Here is a 15,392-nt window from a genome sequence, read left to right on the forward strand (position 1 = left end):
GTGTGTTCTGTGGTGGAACTTGTCTAGGACAAGTGAAGGATTAATGAATTCTGGTCTGGGAGAAAGTGAGGACTGCAGATGCTGGAGTACCAGAGTTGAAAAATGTGGTGCTGGAAAAACACAGCAGGCCAGGAATTCAGGAATTCCTGAAAAAGGGCTTATGCCCGAAACGTCGATTCTCCTGCTCCTCGGATGCTGCCTGGCCTGCTGTGTTTTTCCAGCACCACATTTTTCAACTCATGAATTCTGGTCTCCCTGTTATAGAAAAGATGTTGTTAAACTTGAAAGGGCTCAGAAAAGATTTACAAGCATGTTTCTGAGATTGAAGAACTATAGGGAGAGGCTGAATTGGCTGGGGTTGTTTTCCCTGGAGCGTCAGAAGCTGAGGACTGACTTTATAGAGGTTTATAAAATCATGAGGGGCATAGATAGGGTGAACAGTCAAGGTCTTTTCCCCAGGGTAGCAGAGTCCAAAAGTAGAGGGCATAGATTTAAGGTGAGAGGGTAAAGATTTAAAAGGGACCCAAGTGGTAGCGTTTTCAAACAAAGGGTAGTGCGTATATAGAATGAGCTGCCAGAGGAAGTGGTGGAAGCTGATACAATTACAATATTTTATGGGCATCTGGATGGGTACACAAATTGGAAGGGCTTAGAGGGATATGGTCCAAATGCTGTCAAATGGGATTAATTTAGGATATCTGATCGGCATGGACAATTTGGACCGAAGGGTCTGTTTCCATGCTGTACGTCTCTATGACTCTACAGAAAATGGTAAAAACAACTATGTAATTTGTTCCTAAATATTAATTTAGGACTGGAAATTCCAAAGGAGCAGACTGCTTGACCCCTGGAAGTAATGTTGGAAGTGAACTTCTCAATCAGGAAGAAGCTCACCATGTTCAAGTGCTGCTGTGTGGGACTCTGCCACTCACTGGGGTGAAAATCTCATGCTCTAGAGCTTTTTCTTTTTATTCACTGGTGGGGCGTAGGCTGGCCAGTATTTTATTGCCTATTCCTAATCGCCTTTGAGAAAATGTGGTAAACTGCAGTACACCTGCTGTGGTTCATGCACAATGCCATTAGGGAGGGAATTCCAGGATTTTTACTGAGTGACAGTGAAGGAATACATATTTATACATATACTTCCAATTCAGGGTGGGGAGTGGCTTGGAGGGGAATTTGCAGGTAGTAGTGTTCCATATATCTGCTGTCTTTGTCTTTCTAGATCAAAGTCATCGTGGGTTCAGAAGGTGATATCTAAGGATCTTCGTGAATTTTTGTAGTGCATCTCGTAGAAAGAACACACTGCTGCCACTGAGGGTCAGTGGGTGGAGGAAGTGGGTGCTTGTGGATGAAGTGCCAATCAAACTGGTTGTTTTGTCTTTGATGGTGTCAAGCTTCTTGAGTGCTGTTGAAGCTGAACCTATCCAGGCAAGTGGGGAGCATTCCATCACAGTCCTGACGTGCCTTGTAGATGGTGGGCATGCTTTGGGGAGTCATGAGGTGTGTTACTTGCCACAGTATTTTTAGCCTCTGGCCTGCTCTTGTAGCCAATGTGTTTTTGTGATGAGTCCAGTTGAGTTTTGGTTCAATGGTAACCCCAAGAATGTGATAGTGGGGATTCAGTGATGGTAACAACATTGAATGATAAGGGGCAGGGATTAGATTCTCTCTTATTGGAGATCATCATTGCCTGACATTTGTGTGGCATGAATGTTATTTGCCACTGGTTAGCCCAAGCCCGAATGTTGTCCAGATCTTGAACACAGATATGTTCAATCAAATTGACCAGCAGCTCCATCAGTGCTACAAATTTAGCAATAGTGCTGCCAGTACTGGAGACACACCCTTCAAAAAAACAACATGGTTTCTCGCCTCAAGTAAATCAGGAGCATTGGGTCGGGGGATTTGGAAAGCTTATGGAGGTTGGTCGAGAGCGGTCATAGAGTTATAGAGATTATACAGCATGGAAACAGATCCTTAGGTCCAATTCATCCATGCCGACCAGATATCAGAAATAAATTTAGTCCCATCACCAGTGTGGGAGAAGGTTTTGCAGCCGGCAAAGAAGAGGGTAGTGTCTTCAGGAAAGCATCCCTGATGTACATAGCTTACCCCTGAAAATCATACCTCACCCTTTCTTCCCTTTCACCCTTTTCATCAACTTTGTAAATAAGACAGCCTGCATACTCCCACTCAACTGCACATACCTTCAATACTGTGATTTGGGAAACATATTATCAGCATCAAAACAGCTTTTAACAAACTCGTTTAGTCTTTAATTACAAATTTATATATGGTGTGGAGCCTACCCATTTCAGAGCCCACTCACCCTCCATATTATGGGGGTGAGCTCGGAGTGTAGAGGAACTTGGTGAGTTGGACACCCACCTTAGATTACATACCTTTCTTACAACCCCACTTTACACAGATCTTACAACTTGTATCCTCATTAATCTGCATCCCTTACTCAATGCGAGCAATATATTTCGATGCAGTTTAGCAATGCCTTCATAAATAGTATCCACATTTAGTCTATGCTTTTGTGCCCTACATTCACATTCTTTGATACTGGATTGCAGATTATCACATGTAACAATGCAATGTTAATCCAGCTGAGACACATAGCATTTCTCTGTCTCACGTAACACAGAGACAGTGTTACGTGAGACATCAATAAGTGCCTGCCATGCTCTGACCTTTACATGCTTCAAAGTCACTGGCTTTGGCTGCGCATTCCATAGCCTCACAAGTGTGTATTAAACAGCTTCCTCTGCTCTATGTCCTAGATCACAGTTCTATTTTATATCATATCTAGTCATACTAACTATCAGTAAAGCAAAGGTTGACAGGCCGATGAGGGAAGAGGCCATTTTGGATTTGGTGCTCGGCAATGAGCCAGGACAGGTGTCAGATCTTGTGGTGGGAGAACACTTTGGTGACAGTGACCACAACTGCCTCACATTTACCATAGCCTTGGAGAGGGAAAGGAACAGTTACTGAGGGAAGATATTTAATTGGGGAAAAGGAAATTATATCGCTATCAGACAGGAATTGGGAAGTACAGATTGGGAGCAATTGTTCCACAGAAAAGACACAATAGACATGTGGAGACTATTTAAGGAGCAGTGTTGTGTGTGATGCACAAATGTTTCCTCTGAGACAGGCAAGAAGGGGTAAGGTTAAGGAGTCTTGGATGACGAGAACAGAGGAGCTTCTTGTCAAAAGGAAGAAGGCAGCTTACATAGAGTGGAGGAAACAAGGATCTAGCACAGCTTTAGAGGATTACAGGCTTACTAGAAAGGAGCTCAGAAATGCACCGAGGAGAGCCAGGAGGGGGCACAAAAAAGGCTTGGCAAAAAGGATTAGGGAGACCCAAAGGCATTTTACTCATACGTGAGGAATAAAAGAATGATCAGGGAGAATGTACGGTCAATCAGATATAGCTTGGGGGCTTGTGCGGGGAGTCTAAGCAGATAGGGGAAGCCCTAAATGAGTTTTTTTGCTTTGGTTTTCACTAAGGAAAGGGACCTTGTTGTGAATGAGAACTTTGAGGAACTGGGATACATGCTTGATCAGATCAAGACTGATGAAGTTGATGCGCTGAAATTTTGGAGAATATTAAAATTGGTAATTCCCCAGGGCCAGACCAGATTTATCCCAGGCTGCTCCGGGAAGCGAGAAAGGAAGTTGCTAAGCCGCTGGCGAAGATCTTTCCTTCCTCACTCTCCACTGGAGTCATACCTGAGGATTGGAGGGAGGTGAATGTTGTTCCTCTTTTCAAGAAGGGGAATACGGAAATCCCTGGCAATTACAGACCAGTCAGTTTTACATCTGTGGTCAGCAAGGCTTTGGAAGGAATTCTGAGGGATAGGATTTATGACTATTTTGAAAAGCATAGCATGATTAAAAACAGTCAGCATGGCTTTGAGAGGGGCAGGTCATGCCTCACAAATCTTATTGAGTTCTTTGAGGAGGTGACAAGACAGGTCAACGAAGATAGAGCAGCGGATGTGATGTACACTGACTTCAGCAAGGCATTTGATAGGGTTCCCCATGGTAGGCTCATTCACAAAATCATAAAGTATGGGATTCAGGGAGATTTGGCTATCTGGATTCAGAACTGACTGGCTGACAGAAGTCAGAGAGTGGTTGTAGATGGAAAGTATTCTGCCTGGAGGTCAATGGTGAGTGTTGTCCCACGGGGCTCTGTTCTTGGAGTTCTGCGCTTGGTAGTTTTTATAAATGACTTGGATGAGGAGGTTATGGGGTGGGTTGGTAAATTTGCAGATGACACAAAGGTTAGAGGTGCTGTTGATAGTATCGAAGGCTATTGCAGGCTGCACTGCGACATAGACATAGACAGGATGCAGAGCTGGGTTGAGAAATGGCAGATGGAGTTCAACCTGGATAAATGCAAAGTGATGCATTTTAGAAGGTTGAACTTAAATGCTGAATATAGGATTAAAGACAGGATTCTTGGCAGTGTGGAGGAACAGATCCCTCAAAGTTGCGACCCAAGTGGATACAGTTGTTAAGAAAGCATACGGTGTTTTGGCTTTCATTAAAGGGGATCATGTTTAAGAGCTGCGAGGTTTTGCTACAGCTCTACAAGTCCTTGCTGAGACCACACTTGGAATATTGTGTCCAGTTCTGGTCGCCCTACTATAGGAAAGATACAGAGGTTTTGGAGAGGGTGCAAAGAAGTTTTACTGCATGGACTGGAGGGCTTGTCTTATGAAGAGAGGTTGACTAAACTCGAACTTTTCTCTCTGGAGAGAAGGAGGAAGAGAGGTGACCTTGTGGGTGGCACGGTGGCACAGTGGTTAGCACTGTTGCCTCACAGCGCCAGAGACCCGGGTTCAATTCCCGCCTCAGGCGACTGACTGTGTGGAGTTTGCGCATTCTCCCCGTGTCTGCGTGGGTTTCCTTCGGGTGCTCCGGTTTCCTCCCACAGTCCAAAACATGTGCAGGTCAGGTGAATTGGCCATGCTAAATTGCCCGTAGTGTTAGGTGCAGGGGTAAATGTAGGGGAATGGGTCTGGGTGGGTTGCGCTTCGGCGGGTCGGTGTGGACTTGTTGGGCAGAAGGGCCTGTTTCCACACTAAGTAATCTAATCTAATTGAGGCATACAAGGTAATGACAGGCATGGATAGAGTCAATAGCCAGAGACTTTTTTCCAGGGCAGGATTGATTGGTACTAGGGGTCATAGTTTTAAGATATTAGTAGGAAGGTATAAAGGAGACTTCAGAGATAGGTTCTTTACGCAGAGCTGTGAATGTATGGAATGCGTTGCCAGTGGTGGTGGTGGAAGCAGAGTCATTAAGGACATTTAAGCGACTGCTGGACATGCACAGCAGTGAGTTGAGGGGTGCGGAGGTTAGGTTATTTTATTTTAGATTAGGAATAATCCTCAGCACAACATCATGGCCCGAAGGGCCTGTTCTGTCCTGTACTTTCTATGTTCTATGTTCTATAAAAGTATCAAACTGGTATTGATGTTTATTCCCTAGAATAAAATCTTATCACCTTCTGAGAATATAGCAAATCTAGGCAACTCTTCCATTTTCTTGGATTCCCCAAACTCCTAGTCAACACTGATGCTTTGACTCAAGGTGATTCCTGGCCATCAACACAAGATCAAAGAAAGTTAATGCTGCTTTACCAGATAGATAGGTTTGTTTTGATACAATTCCCTACATTTGAAATACTTCGAAAAGGCAATTCCTAATCTATAGCTTTGATTAATTATAGCTGGCAAGACCTAGTCAGAAATAAATACAGATACAATGTTTAACCTACATCAATCAAGCCAATTGGTAAAGCCGCTGATATCAGGCAATATACACTTCAAATTACTGGATAACTGAAGGACGGGATAGGGAATCATGGAACGCTGAAGGATGTGTCACATTCAAAGATGGCTAATTATAAAGACGATTGTGGAAAACTCAGCTTGCCTCACCCTCTAGTTGAGCCTATGACCCTGAACCTATCAATGTAAAAATAGTATTCCAACTAGTAAAATGGAGTTTTATACATTACTTGGAGGAGTAGATAAGGAGAGCCTGAGTAGTGGAGCGATTCCAAATTTGAGACTAGGGCACAAGAATATACAAGTCAGAAATAATATGGATCGGGGATTTGAGAATACTGGAGTAGTAAAATGAAAGGTATATAACAAATTTCATCATAATTTTTGGAAGTTGAATTTTAAAATTTAGGCTGAGGGACTTTGGTCAGTTTGTGAGGGTTTCTTTATAAGGTCAGAAAGACAGTTTTGATCACTGATCCAAACACATCAACACTAAAAAAGCCCAGGATTGAAATCAAGAGCTTGGGAGAATCTCTATGGTGTTAATGGGTAAAATGATTATCCTGATGAAGTGATGTCAGATAGAGTAAACAGAACAAAGCCATTGATGTTGTTTCGAATTCAGAGCAGAAGAGCAAAAGTCTTTAGCTCAGAGGGAACACAAGAATTAGTTCAGTTCAGGGCAACCAGTCAGCTCTGCATGAAATGATTTCAAATCTGTGAAATTTCTAAGCTGGGGGAACTTGTATAGAAATTTTTTAAGTTTTTAAAATTGAAAACGTTTGAGGCTTTAGAACTGACAAAGGTTCATGCCAGCAGACACAAAAAGGAATCATACAATTGTCTCCGCAGTGCAGAGGAGTCAGTTAAATCAAAACATGATGGTGGGAGTATAATCTCTTTGGCTTGAGATTTTAGGAGAGATAGAATTGGGAAACAGGGTGCAATTTTATTTTGCTTTTAGTGTTAAGATCTTTCTGAACCGATTTCTATTATCTAAGTCACTTGCAGCAATCCCTCTAATTTTCTTTCCAACTAAGCATGCCTCTGAGGTCCATGGGTGACAGTGATTTCCAGAAGTGGAAGTCAATGCTGAACAATGTGTGTGGAACCTTAGAATGCAGCATGCTTTGATCCTTTTATTTTACGTAATACAGTTGTATTTTGTTATTAAAGAACAGTATGCAATCCTGTGTAAATGTTTCCATGACTATCATGTTAACTAACTAAAAATAAGTTAAACATCTAATTGATCAAGCTAGATTTCATTCTAGGACCTTGTCCAGTAGTAGCATCAGCTGGGATCATAAAACTAGAAACAAATTAAGGGTGTGCTTGATCATGGAGTCAGTGCCTTTATGGAAAGTGATTAGGTAGAACTTGGTAATAAGCAGAAGTACAGTGAATACTGGGGAGGAGAAGTATACTGCTCGAACAAAGCCTCCTTGCACACTAGGTTAAAGTATCTCAGTTAGCATAGCTGTACTAAGTTAATTACTAAGTTAAGTTGTACTAACTTCAATTAATTATAGAAGATGACTAACAAAAATGCGATTAAATTAGTTATTTTAAAACCTATCATGTGTGATTGAAAGATTTTAGAAAAAGATGTAGACAGGTTAAGAAAACAAACAAAAATTTGACAAGTCGAGTATTATGAGGAATAATGTGAACTTACACACTTTGGCCAGAAAAACAGTGGTGATATTAAGGTAATATCATACTACAAGCGGCACAGTGGTTAGCACTGCTGCTTCACAGCCCCAGAGAGCTAGGTTCGATTCCAGTCTCAGGTGACTGTCTGTGTGGAATTTACATGTTCTCCCAGTGTCTGCATGGATTTCCTCCGGATGTTCCGGATTCCTCCCACAGTCCAAAGACGTAGGGGTTAGGTGGATTGGCCATGTTAAATGCAAGGTTACTGGGATAGAGTGGGGAGCCGGAGCTGGGTCTGGGTCTGGGTCTGGGTTTGGATTGGATGCTTTTCAGAGGGTTGGTGCAAATTCAATGGGCTGTAAAGCCTCTTTCCACACTAGAATAGATAGAATCTACAGAGATTCTATGATAAGTAACTTAGAATTCCAGGCTAATGTTCTTGGGAAATGGGTACAAATCCCACCATGTCAGGTGGTGAAACTTTAATTAAATTTTTAAAAATCTGGAAATAAAAGCTAGTCTAATGGGGATCATAGAGCCACTGTTGATTGCTGTAAAAACCTATTTGGTTACTAATATCCGTTAGAAAACGAAATCTTTTCATTATTTGGTGTGGTATGTATGTGATTCCTGACCCACAATAATGTGGTTGATTTTTAACTGCCTTTGAAATGGCTGAGCATGTCACTCAGTCTTAGCAGTCTGCTACAAAGTCAAAGGAAAGGAAAGAAACTGAATGGACTATAGTACCTAGAACAATCCTAGACATGGGATATGACAACAGCAAACTGAGGCTTGTTGATACTGATCCTTCTGGTCCTCCTTACCAACATCTGGGAGCTTGTGCCAAAATTGGAACAGCCGTTCCACAGATCAGTCAAACTACAGCATGCCATGGTCATACCTTACACTCTACATCTGAGAAATCACTACCATCATCCATGACCATTTCCTGTTCCACTGGGATGACAGACTCATTAGAGATGGCTGCAGAGTGATATTGTCAGGAGTGAGGTACACTAGGAGCCCTGAGCATTGTTTCCAAACCTCATCAGATCTGGTCAAACAGAAGCAAGGAAATCACCTACTGATGGCCACCTATCACATCACTGCAGATGCCTCTTTATCAGAAGGACGATAGCAATTCGAGAACATAGCTTTCTTGCACTTTAACCAAGGTAATAGGTAACGCTAGTCTAGCTTGTTAAACCCGTATGACAGAATAAACAGAAATATAAAAACAACACACTATTTAAATAGAGATTACAGAAAATAGTAGTGCAGAGAAATTGAGTGTTCTGTTATGTGAATCACAGAGTTTGTAAGCAGGAGCAGTATGTATTTAAGACAAAAATTTTTTGTTTAATTAACTCTTGGGCCTTCAGCTTTGCTGGCTAGGACCAGCACTTATTGCCTGTCTCCAGTTGTTCTTGAAAAAGTGGTGGTGAGCTATCTTCTTGAATTGTTGCAGCCCATGTACTGTAGCACCACAGTGCCATTTTGGGAAGGAAATTCCAGGATTTTGACCCAGTCATAGTGAAGGAACGATGATGTATTTTCAAGATAGGATAGTGAATGGCTTGGAGGGGAACTTGGAGGTATTGGTGTTCCCATGTATCTACTGCCCTTGTCCTTCTAGAAATTCCTGGGTGTGGAAGGTCCTGTTTAAAGAGCTCTGGTAAAAGTCTGCACTACACAGTGCTGCTACTGAGCATCGGTAGTGGAGAGAGTGGAAATTTGTAAATGTTTTGCCAATTAACCTGCTGCTTTGGTCTGGATATTGTCAAGCTTCCTAAGTGTTGTTGGAGCAGCACCTATCCAGGCAAGTGGGGAGTATTCCATCAGAAGTCTGACTTGTGCCTTATAGATGGTGGACAGACTTTGGCAGTCAGGTGATGAGTTAGTCTCTGCAAGATTCCTAGCCTCTGACCTGCTCTTGTAGCCACTATGTTTATATGGTTATTCCAGTTTAGTTTTTGGTCAATCGTAAATTGTTGATGGTGGTACCAAGTAGCACTTACAAAAGTATAAGTTGCTCATATGCTTAGTTTGGGTTTCACCAGGGTCACTGGGATCCTGAATTAATTGCAGCCTTGGTCCAAACATGTCAAAAAAGGTTAGATGAAAATCACTGCCCTTCACATCAAGGTATCAAGTTTAAGATTGATAGTGGGGGATTCGGTGATGGTAATGCCACTGATTGTCAAAGATGGTGGTTAGATTGTCTCTTATTAGAGATGCCACTGCCTGTTTTTTGTGTAGTGTGAATGTTGCTTGCCACTTGCCAGCCCTAGCCTGTTATGTATCTAAGGAGTTGCAAATGGTGCTGAACATTGTGTAATCATCGGCAAATATCCCCACTTCTGATCTCATGATAGAAGGAAGGTCATTGATGAAGTATCTCAGGGTGTGTGGCCCGAGAACACCATCCTGATTATCCTACAGAGATTTCCTGGAGCTGAGATGATGACCTCCAACAATCTCAACCATCTTTCTACATGCTACATATGACTCCAGCCAGCGGAGATTATGTCCCGATTCCTACCAGCTCCAGTTCTGACAGGGCCCCTTGATGTCTCATTCAATCAAATGCAATCTTGATGTCCACAGTATTCACTTTCACCTCCTGAATTAAGCTGTCTTGTACATAAATTTAACAAGTGTTTAACAAGGGGCATGGAATATTAAAGTAGAAATATTTACTGCAGTTGGCTTTGATGAGATTACATCTGGAGTAATCTGTACAGTTTTGGACTAATCTGAAAAAGTATATAATGCATTAGAAGCACTTGAGAGAAGGTTAACTTTTTAACTTTACTAACATGTGATTCATATGCCAGAACACACAAGTCATTTTGTGCCAACGAGTTCTGAAATCTTTCTCAATTTAAATTGTACACCACTTTCCTTTTATCTCACTTATGGGATGTGAGTTCCTTATTTCCTGTTCCTAATGGCCCATTACTGGAATGAAGAGCTATTTTCTGGTGCAAGGCTGGACAGGTTGTTAGGAGTTTAGAAGAAATGGGGATGATCTTGCTGAAACATACAATAGCCTAAAGGGACTGCCCATTGGATACTGGGTTGGATGTTTCATTTTGTTGAGGAGATTAGAATTAGGGGACACAGTTTAAAAATAAGCAGCCTTGGTCTTAAGACCAAGTGAGGAGAAACATTTTCCACAAGTGGGTTGTTGGCCCGAAACTTCGATTCTCCTGCTCCTCGGATCTTGCCTAACCTGCTGTGCTTTTCCAGCACCACATACTCGACTCTGATCTCCAGCATCTGCAATCCTCATTTTCTTCCATTGTATTCACCTGCCTAGAAAGCAGTTGAAGTTGGAATAGGAAAGGGAGTCAAAGGTCATGAAGGGCAGGCAGCTAAATGGAATGGAGACTGCAATCGGATCAGCCTTGATCTTATTGATGACAGATCAGGCTCAAAGGGCTTATTCTTGCTCCTAAGTGCTATGTTCCTTGAATTGATAGCCAGAATCTGTTACACCTAATCAAAAGCTACTACAAAAATTCACCTGAAAATGTAGTACTCCAAACCAATTTTAAAAATCAAGGAATAAAAAAAAATCTGATTAAGTGTGAGAACGAGAGAGGAGTTTGACCCAACTTGAATCCTTGTTTGTATGAATGTTATTTGTATCAGCTTTTTCATAGAAACTTTCATAGATCAAAGCTATTAACGAAGCAAATCCACAACAGTTTGCAATTATACATACATATAAACAGAAATAAACACTAATATTTCATTTGAAAAGAATAATTTCATTTAGAATCTATGCACAATAACTACAAGGTTTATTGTTTAATTATGTAAAAAGCTAAGAGGAAAAGCTCAGTTCATGTTCTTAGTCTGTGTCCTTACCTCATTCTACAAATAAAAGAGCGTCTGGATCCCATGCACATTCTCATTGAAGACTGTTGCCCTTCTTTTTTAACTGTCCCAGTCTTGAGATCCAGTATACGACCTGTGTTTTAAGAGGAAACAAAAATAAATGATACTAAATGAAGATTACTGCATAGTGTTTTCAGATCGAGGTTAATGTGGAATATGGATCTGCCCTTTGTAGAGCCAGACCCATAGGGACTGAGAGGTGGAGATGGATTTCAACATCTTGATGTGGATTCCAACAGCTGCACTTACAGTAGAAAAGCATTTCATAGGTGCTTTTTCAAACAAAATTTAACTCATGTCAGGTGATACTAAGGTAAATGGTCAAAAGTTTAATTGAAAACATCGAACATTTCAAAGATGATTGAGGTGGACACGTTTAGGGAAGGGGTTTCAAAGCCTATGGCCAAGATAGCTGAAGCATGCCATCAAAAGTGGAGCATCTAAAATCAGATGTGCAAGCAATCATGAGACCTCAAAGGAATGTAGCTACTGGAAGATTAACAGAGGTAAGAATGGATGAGGCCATGGAATGATTTGAAAAAAGGGATAAGAATTTTAAAATCAAGTCATCTATGAAGAGAGATTGGTAGACTGGGGTTGTTTTCCTTATAACAGAAGAGATTAAGAGAGAACATGATTGAGATGTGTAAAATTAGGAGGGGCATAGATAGGGTAGACAGGAAGAAACTTTCGCTTGATTAATGACCGAGGCCATAGATTTAAGGTAAAGGTTTAGAGGAGATGTGAGGAAAAACCTTTTCACATAGAGGGTAATGGGAATCTGGACTCACTCCTGAAGGGAGAGGCAGAAACCTTCATAGCAGTTAAGAAATATGGAGGAGATGTGCACTTTGATTTGATTTATTGTAGTCAAATATATCTAAGTACAGTAAAAAGTTTTCTTTTGCAAGCAGTACAGGCAGATCATAGCAAACATGGACACACAGTTCATAGAATGCTTAGACAGAGTGAGGCATAGGAGCTTATGGCTGCACAGGAGCTGCGCAAAGCAAGATCAACATTATTTGAAGTTAGAGAGATCCATTAGCAGTCCAACAGCAGGGAGGAAGCTGTTCTTGATTCTGTTGATGTGCGTGTGCTCAAACATTTGTACTTTCTGCCTGATGGAAGAGGTTGGAAGAGAGCAACACCAGGGTGTGTGGAGCCTTTGATGATGTTGGCAGCCTTTCCGCAGCAGTGAGGTGAAAACAAAGTCCACGGATGGGAGGTTGGCTTGCGTGATGGTCTGGGTTTTGCACACAACTTTGTGGTTTCTTATGGTCCTGAGCAAAGCTGTTGCAATACCACACCATTATGCAATGAAAGACATACTAGGCTATGGGCCAAGTGCTGGAAATTGAGATTAAAATAGTTAAGTGGATGTTTTTGATCAATGTGGACACAATGGGCCAAAGGGTCTTTATCTATGCTGCAGGCCTCGATGATTCTAATGCATTGATGAATCCAGAGTCCATGTAGGACAAGTGAGCATTAGGCAAATGGGACTTGCCATGCATTTGGATAGATGCAATAGAGATTTCAATGAGCTCAAGCTTACATCCATCGGAAATTAGCAAAGTAGCCAGGACAGCCATTCCCGCTTCATGTGTAGCCATTGCACATGAAGTGTTCACACAACTACTGGATTTACCCATAATTATCATGTCAGAATACTTCAACCATAAACAGATATTTTTACGGAAGGAAAAACACTTATAACAGTAAGAAAAGTCAGTTTGGTTAATAATCCCAAAATCCCACATGATTTCATCAACCTCAATCTGTGGGAACCATTAGTGTGCTTATATATTCCATAGTATTGGATATATTCACACATTTTTTGATTGGCTTCGCAGTGCTGAGAAAGTATAAGTAAGAGATTGTAACAATCTCAAATTTCTATGTAAAAAGAACTCAATATACATAATTCAAGCAATGGCCATAAAAGCAACAATATAAAATGCTGGAAACCACTCAGCTGCTCAGGCAGCAACATAGAGAAAAACAGAGTCAATGATTCTGGTTCTGTGACCTGTTCTACACTCGTTTTAGATTGTCTATATTCATAGTATCTTGCTTTTACATTAGTCAAAACTGGCTTAGTCCAGTTTCAGTTTTCAAAATCTTAATGACATATATAATTTGCTAAAATGGTTTACATTAGCAATTTAAAACTTCTAAATAAATGTCTTTCGAAATGGGAGGCTGAGGCTTCAGATCAAAAAATTTTCAATTTATAAATAGTCACTAATGAATTCAGCCATTACATCTACGCCTATTTAACAACATTGTATTAGAGTCCTAGAGTCCTGCAGCAAGGACACAGACTCTATGACCCAAACTGGTCCATGATGACCAGAATGTCCATCCACACTAACCCAATTTCTCTGCAATTGGCCCACATCTTTCTAATACTTTCCTCTTCATGTACTTGTCCAAATGCCTTTTAAATGTTGTTAATGTGCCCACCTCAATGACTTCCGCTGCCAGCTCCTTCCATACGTGTACCACACTGTGTAAAAACGTTCCCTTTTATTATTTCTCCTCTAACCTTAAACTGATTCCCTATAATCCTCAATGCCCAATCCTGGGGAAAAAGATTGAATGCATTCACCCTATCCATGCCTCTCATGGTCTTACATATTTGTATAAGATCCCCCTCAGTCTCCTATACTCTAAAAGGAAAACAAGTCCTAGCTAGAAATTTACAAGGCAACATCCTTGTAAATTTCTTCTGCACTCTTTCCAGTTTAATAACATCCATCCAATAACAAGGTGAGCAAAACTGGACACAATACTCAAAATGCAGCCTCACCAACATCCTGTACAACTGCAATATAACTTCCCAACTGCTATTCTCAACTCCCTGACTAATGAAGGCCAGTGTGCCAAAAGCCTTCTTCACTGCCCTGTCTACCTGTGACTCCACTTATATAAATGATTTGGATGAGAACGTACAAGTCGAGTGTGTGCTGCTGGAAAAGCACAGCAGGTCAGGCAGCATCTGGGGAGGGCTGATGAAGGGCTTATGCCCGAAATGTTGATTCTCCTGCTTTTCAGATGCTGCCTGACTTGCTGTGCTTTTCCAGCATCATACTCTCGGCTATGAGATGCCACTCTCAACATAGTCATTGGACAGGTTCAAAGTGCTCTGCACCTGAGGGAGCCCAGCTACGATGGCAAAGCTATTGTTAAGTGTGCAGCATAAACTTCATCACAGGGAAATAAGATGAAGTGTCCGAAACATCGAATCTCCTGCTATTCCTGATGAAGAGCTTATGGCCAAAACATCGATTCTCCTGCTTCCTGGATGCTGCCTGACCTGTTGTGCTTTTCCAGCGCCACACTCTCAACTTGTACATTCTCATCCCAATCATTGATATAGATAACAAATAGTAATGGGCCCAGCATCAATCCCTGAGACACTCCACTAGTCATAGGCTTGCAGTCTGACAAACATCCTTCTACTATTACCTCTGCTTCCTACCTTCAAGCCAATTTTGTATCTAACTTGCCAGTGTGCCCTGGATTCCCCACAATCTAACCTCCCAGAGCAGCCTACCATGTGGAACCTTATCAAAGGCTTTAATGAAATCCTGGTCACTTCATAAAAGAATTCAAACTATTTTGTGAAGCATGATCTCCCACTCACAAAGCCATGCTGACTACTCTTAAACAAACCCTATCTTTCCAAATGCATGAACATCTTATCCCTTAGAATTTTCTCAAGTCTCTTATTTATCACAGATATTGAGCTTAGTGGTCTCGAATTCCCAGGCTTTCCTATGTAAACCTTGTTGAATAATGGCACAACAGTCGCTACCCACCAGTCTTCTAAAACCTCACCAGTGGCTAACAATGGTGCAAAAATATCAGCCAGGCCACTGCAATTTCTTCTCTAGCCTCTCACAGTGTTCTTAGATATATCTGGTCAGGACCAGAAGATTTATTCACCTTCATGCATTCTAATACATGCAACACCTCCTATATTGTGATATGAACTGTCCCCAA

The 15,392-nt window shown here is 41.4% G+C and overlaps 1 protein-coding gene across 9 annotated transcripts in view; it reads right to left on the reverse strand.

The window, feature by feature from the left end:
* Positions 1 to 15,392, reverse strand: part of arnt2 (aryl hydrocarbon receptor nuclear translocator 2) — a 476,833-nt gene that overhangs the window by 326,649 nt on the left and 134,792 nt on the right. For all 9 annotated transcript variants that reach the window (XM_087981308.1, XM_043677623.2, XM_087981306.1 and 6 more), the window contains one exon: positions 11,352 to 11,454. In XM_087981308.1, the coding sequence (XP_087837434.1) occupies positions 11,352 to 11,454 (103 nt within the window). The remainder of the gene's footprint in view (positions 1 to 11,351; positions 11,455 to 15,392) is intronic.

This window comes from Chiloscyllium plagiosum, unplaced genomic scaffold, assembly GCF_037043375.1.
Source record: "Chiloscyllium plagiosum isolate Xiang-an unplaced genomic scaffold, Cpla_swu_hap1 HiC_scaffold_39, whole genome shotgun sequence".
NCBI classification, from domain to species: domain Eukaryota; kingdom Metazoa; phylum Chordata; class Chondrichthyes; order Orectolobiformes; family Hemiscylliidae; genus Chiloscyllium; species Chiloscyllium plagiosum.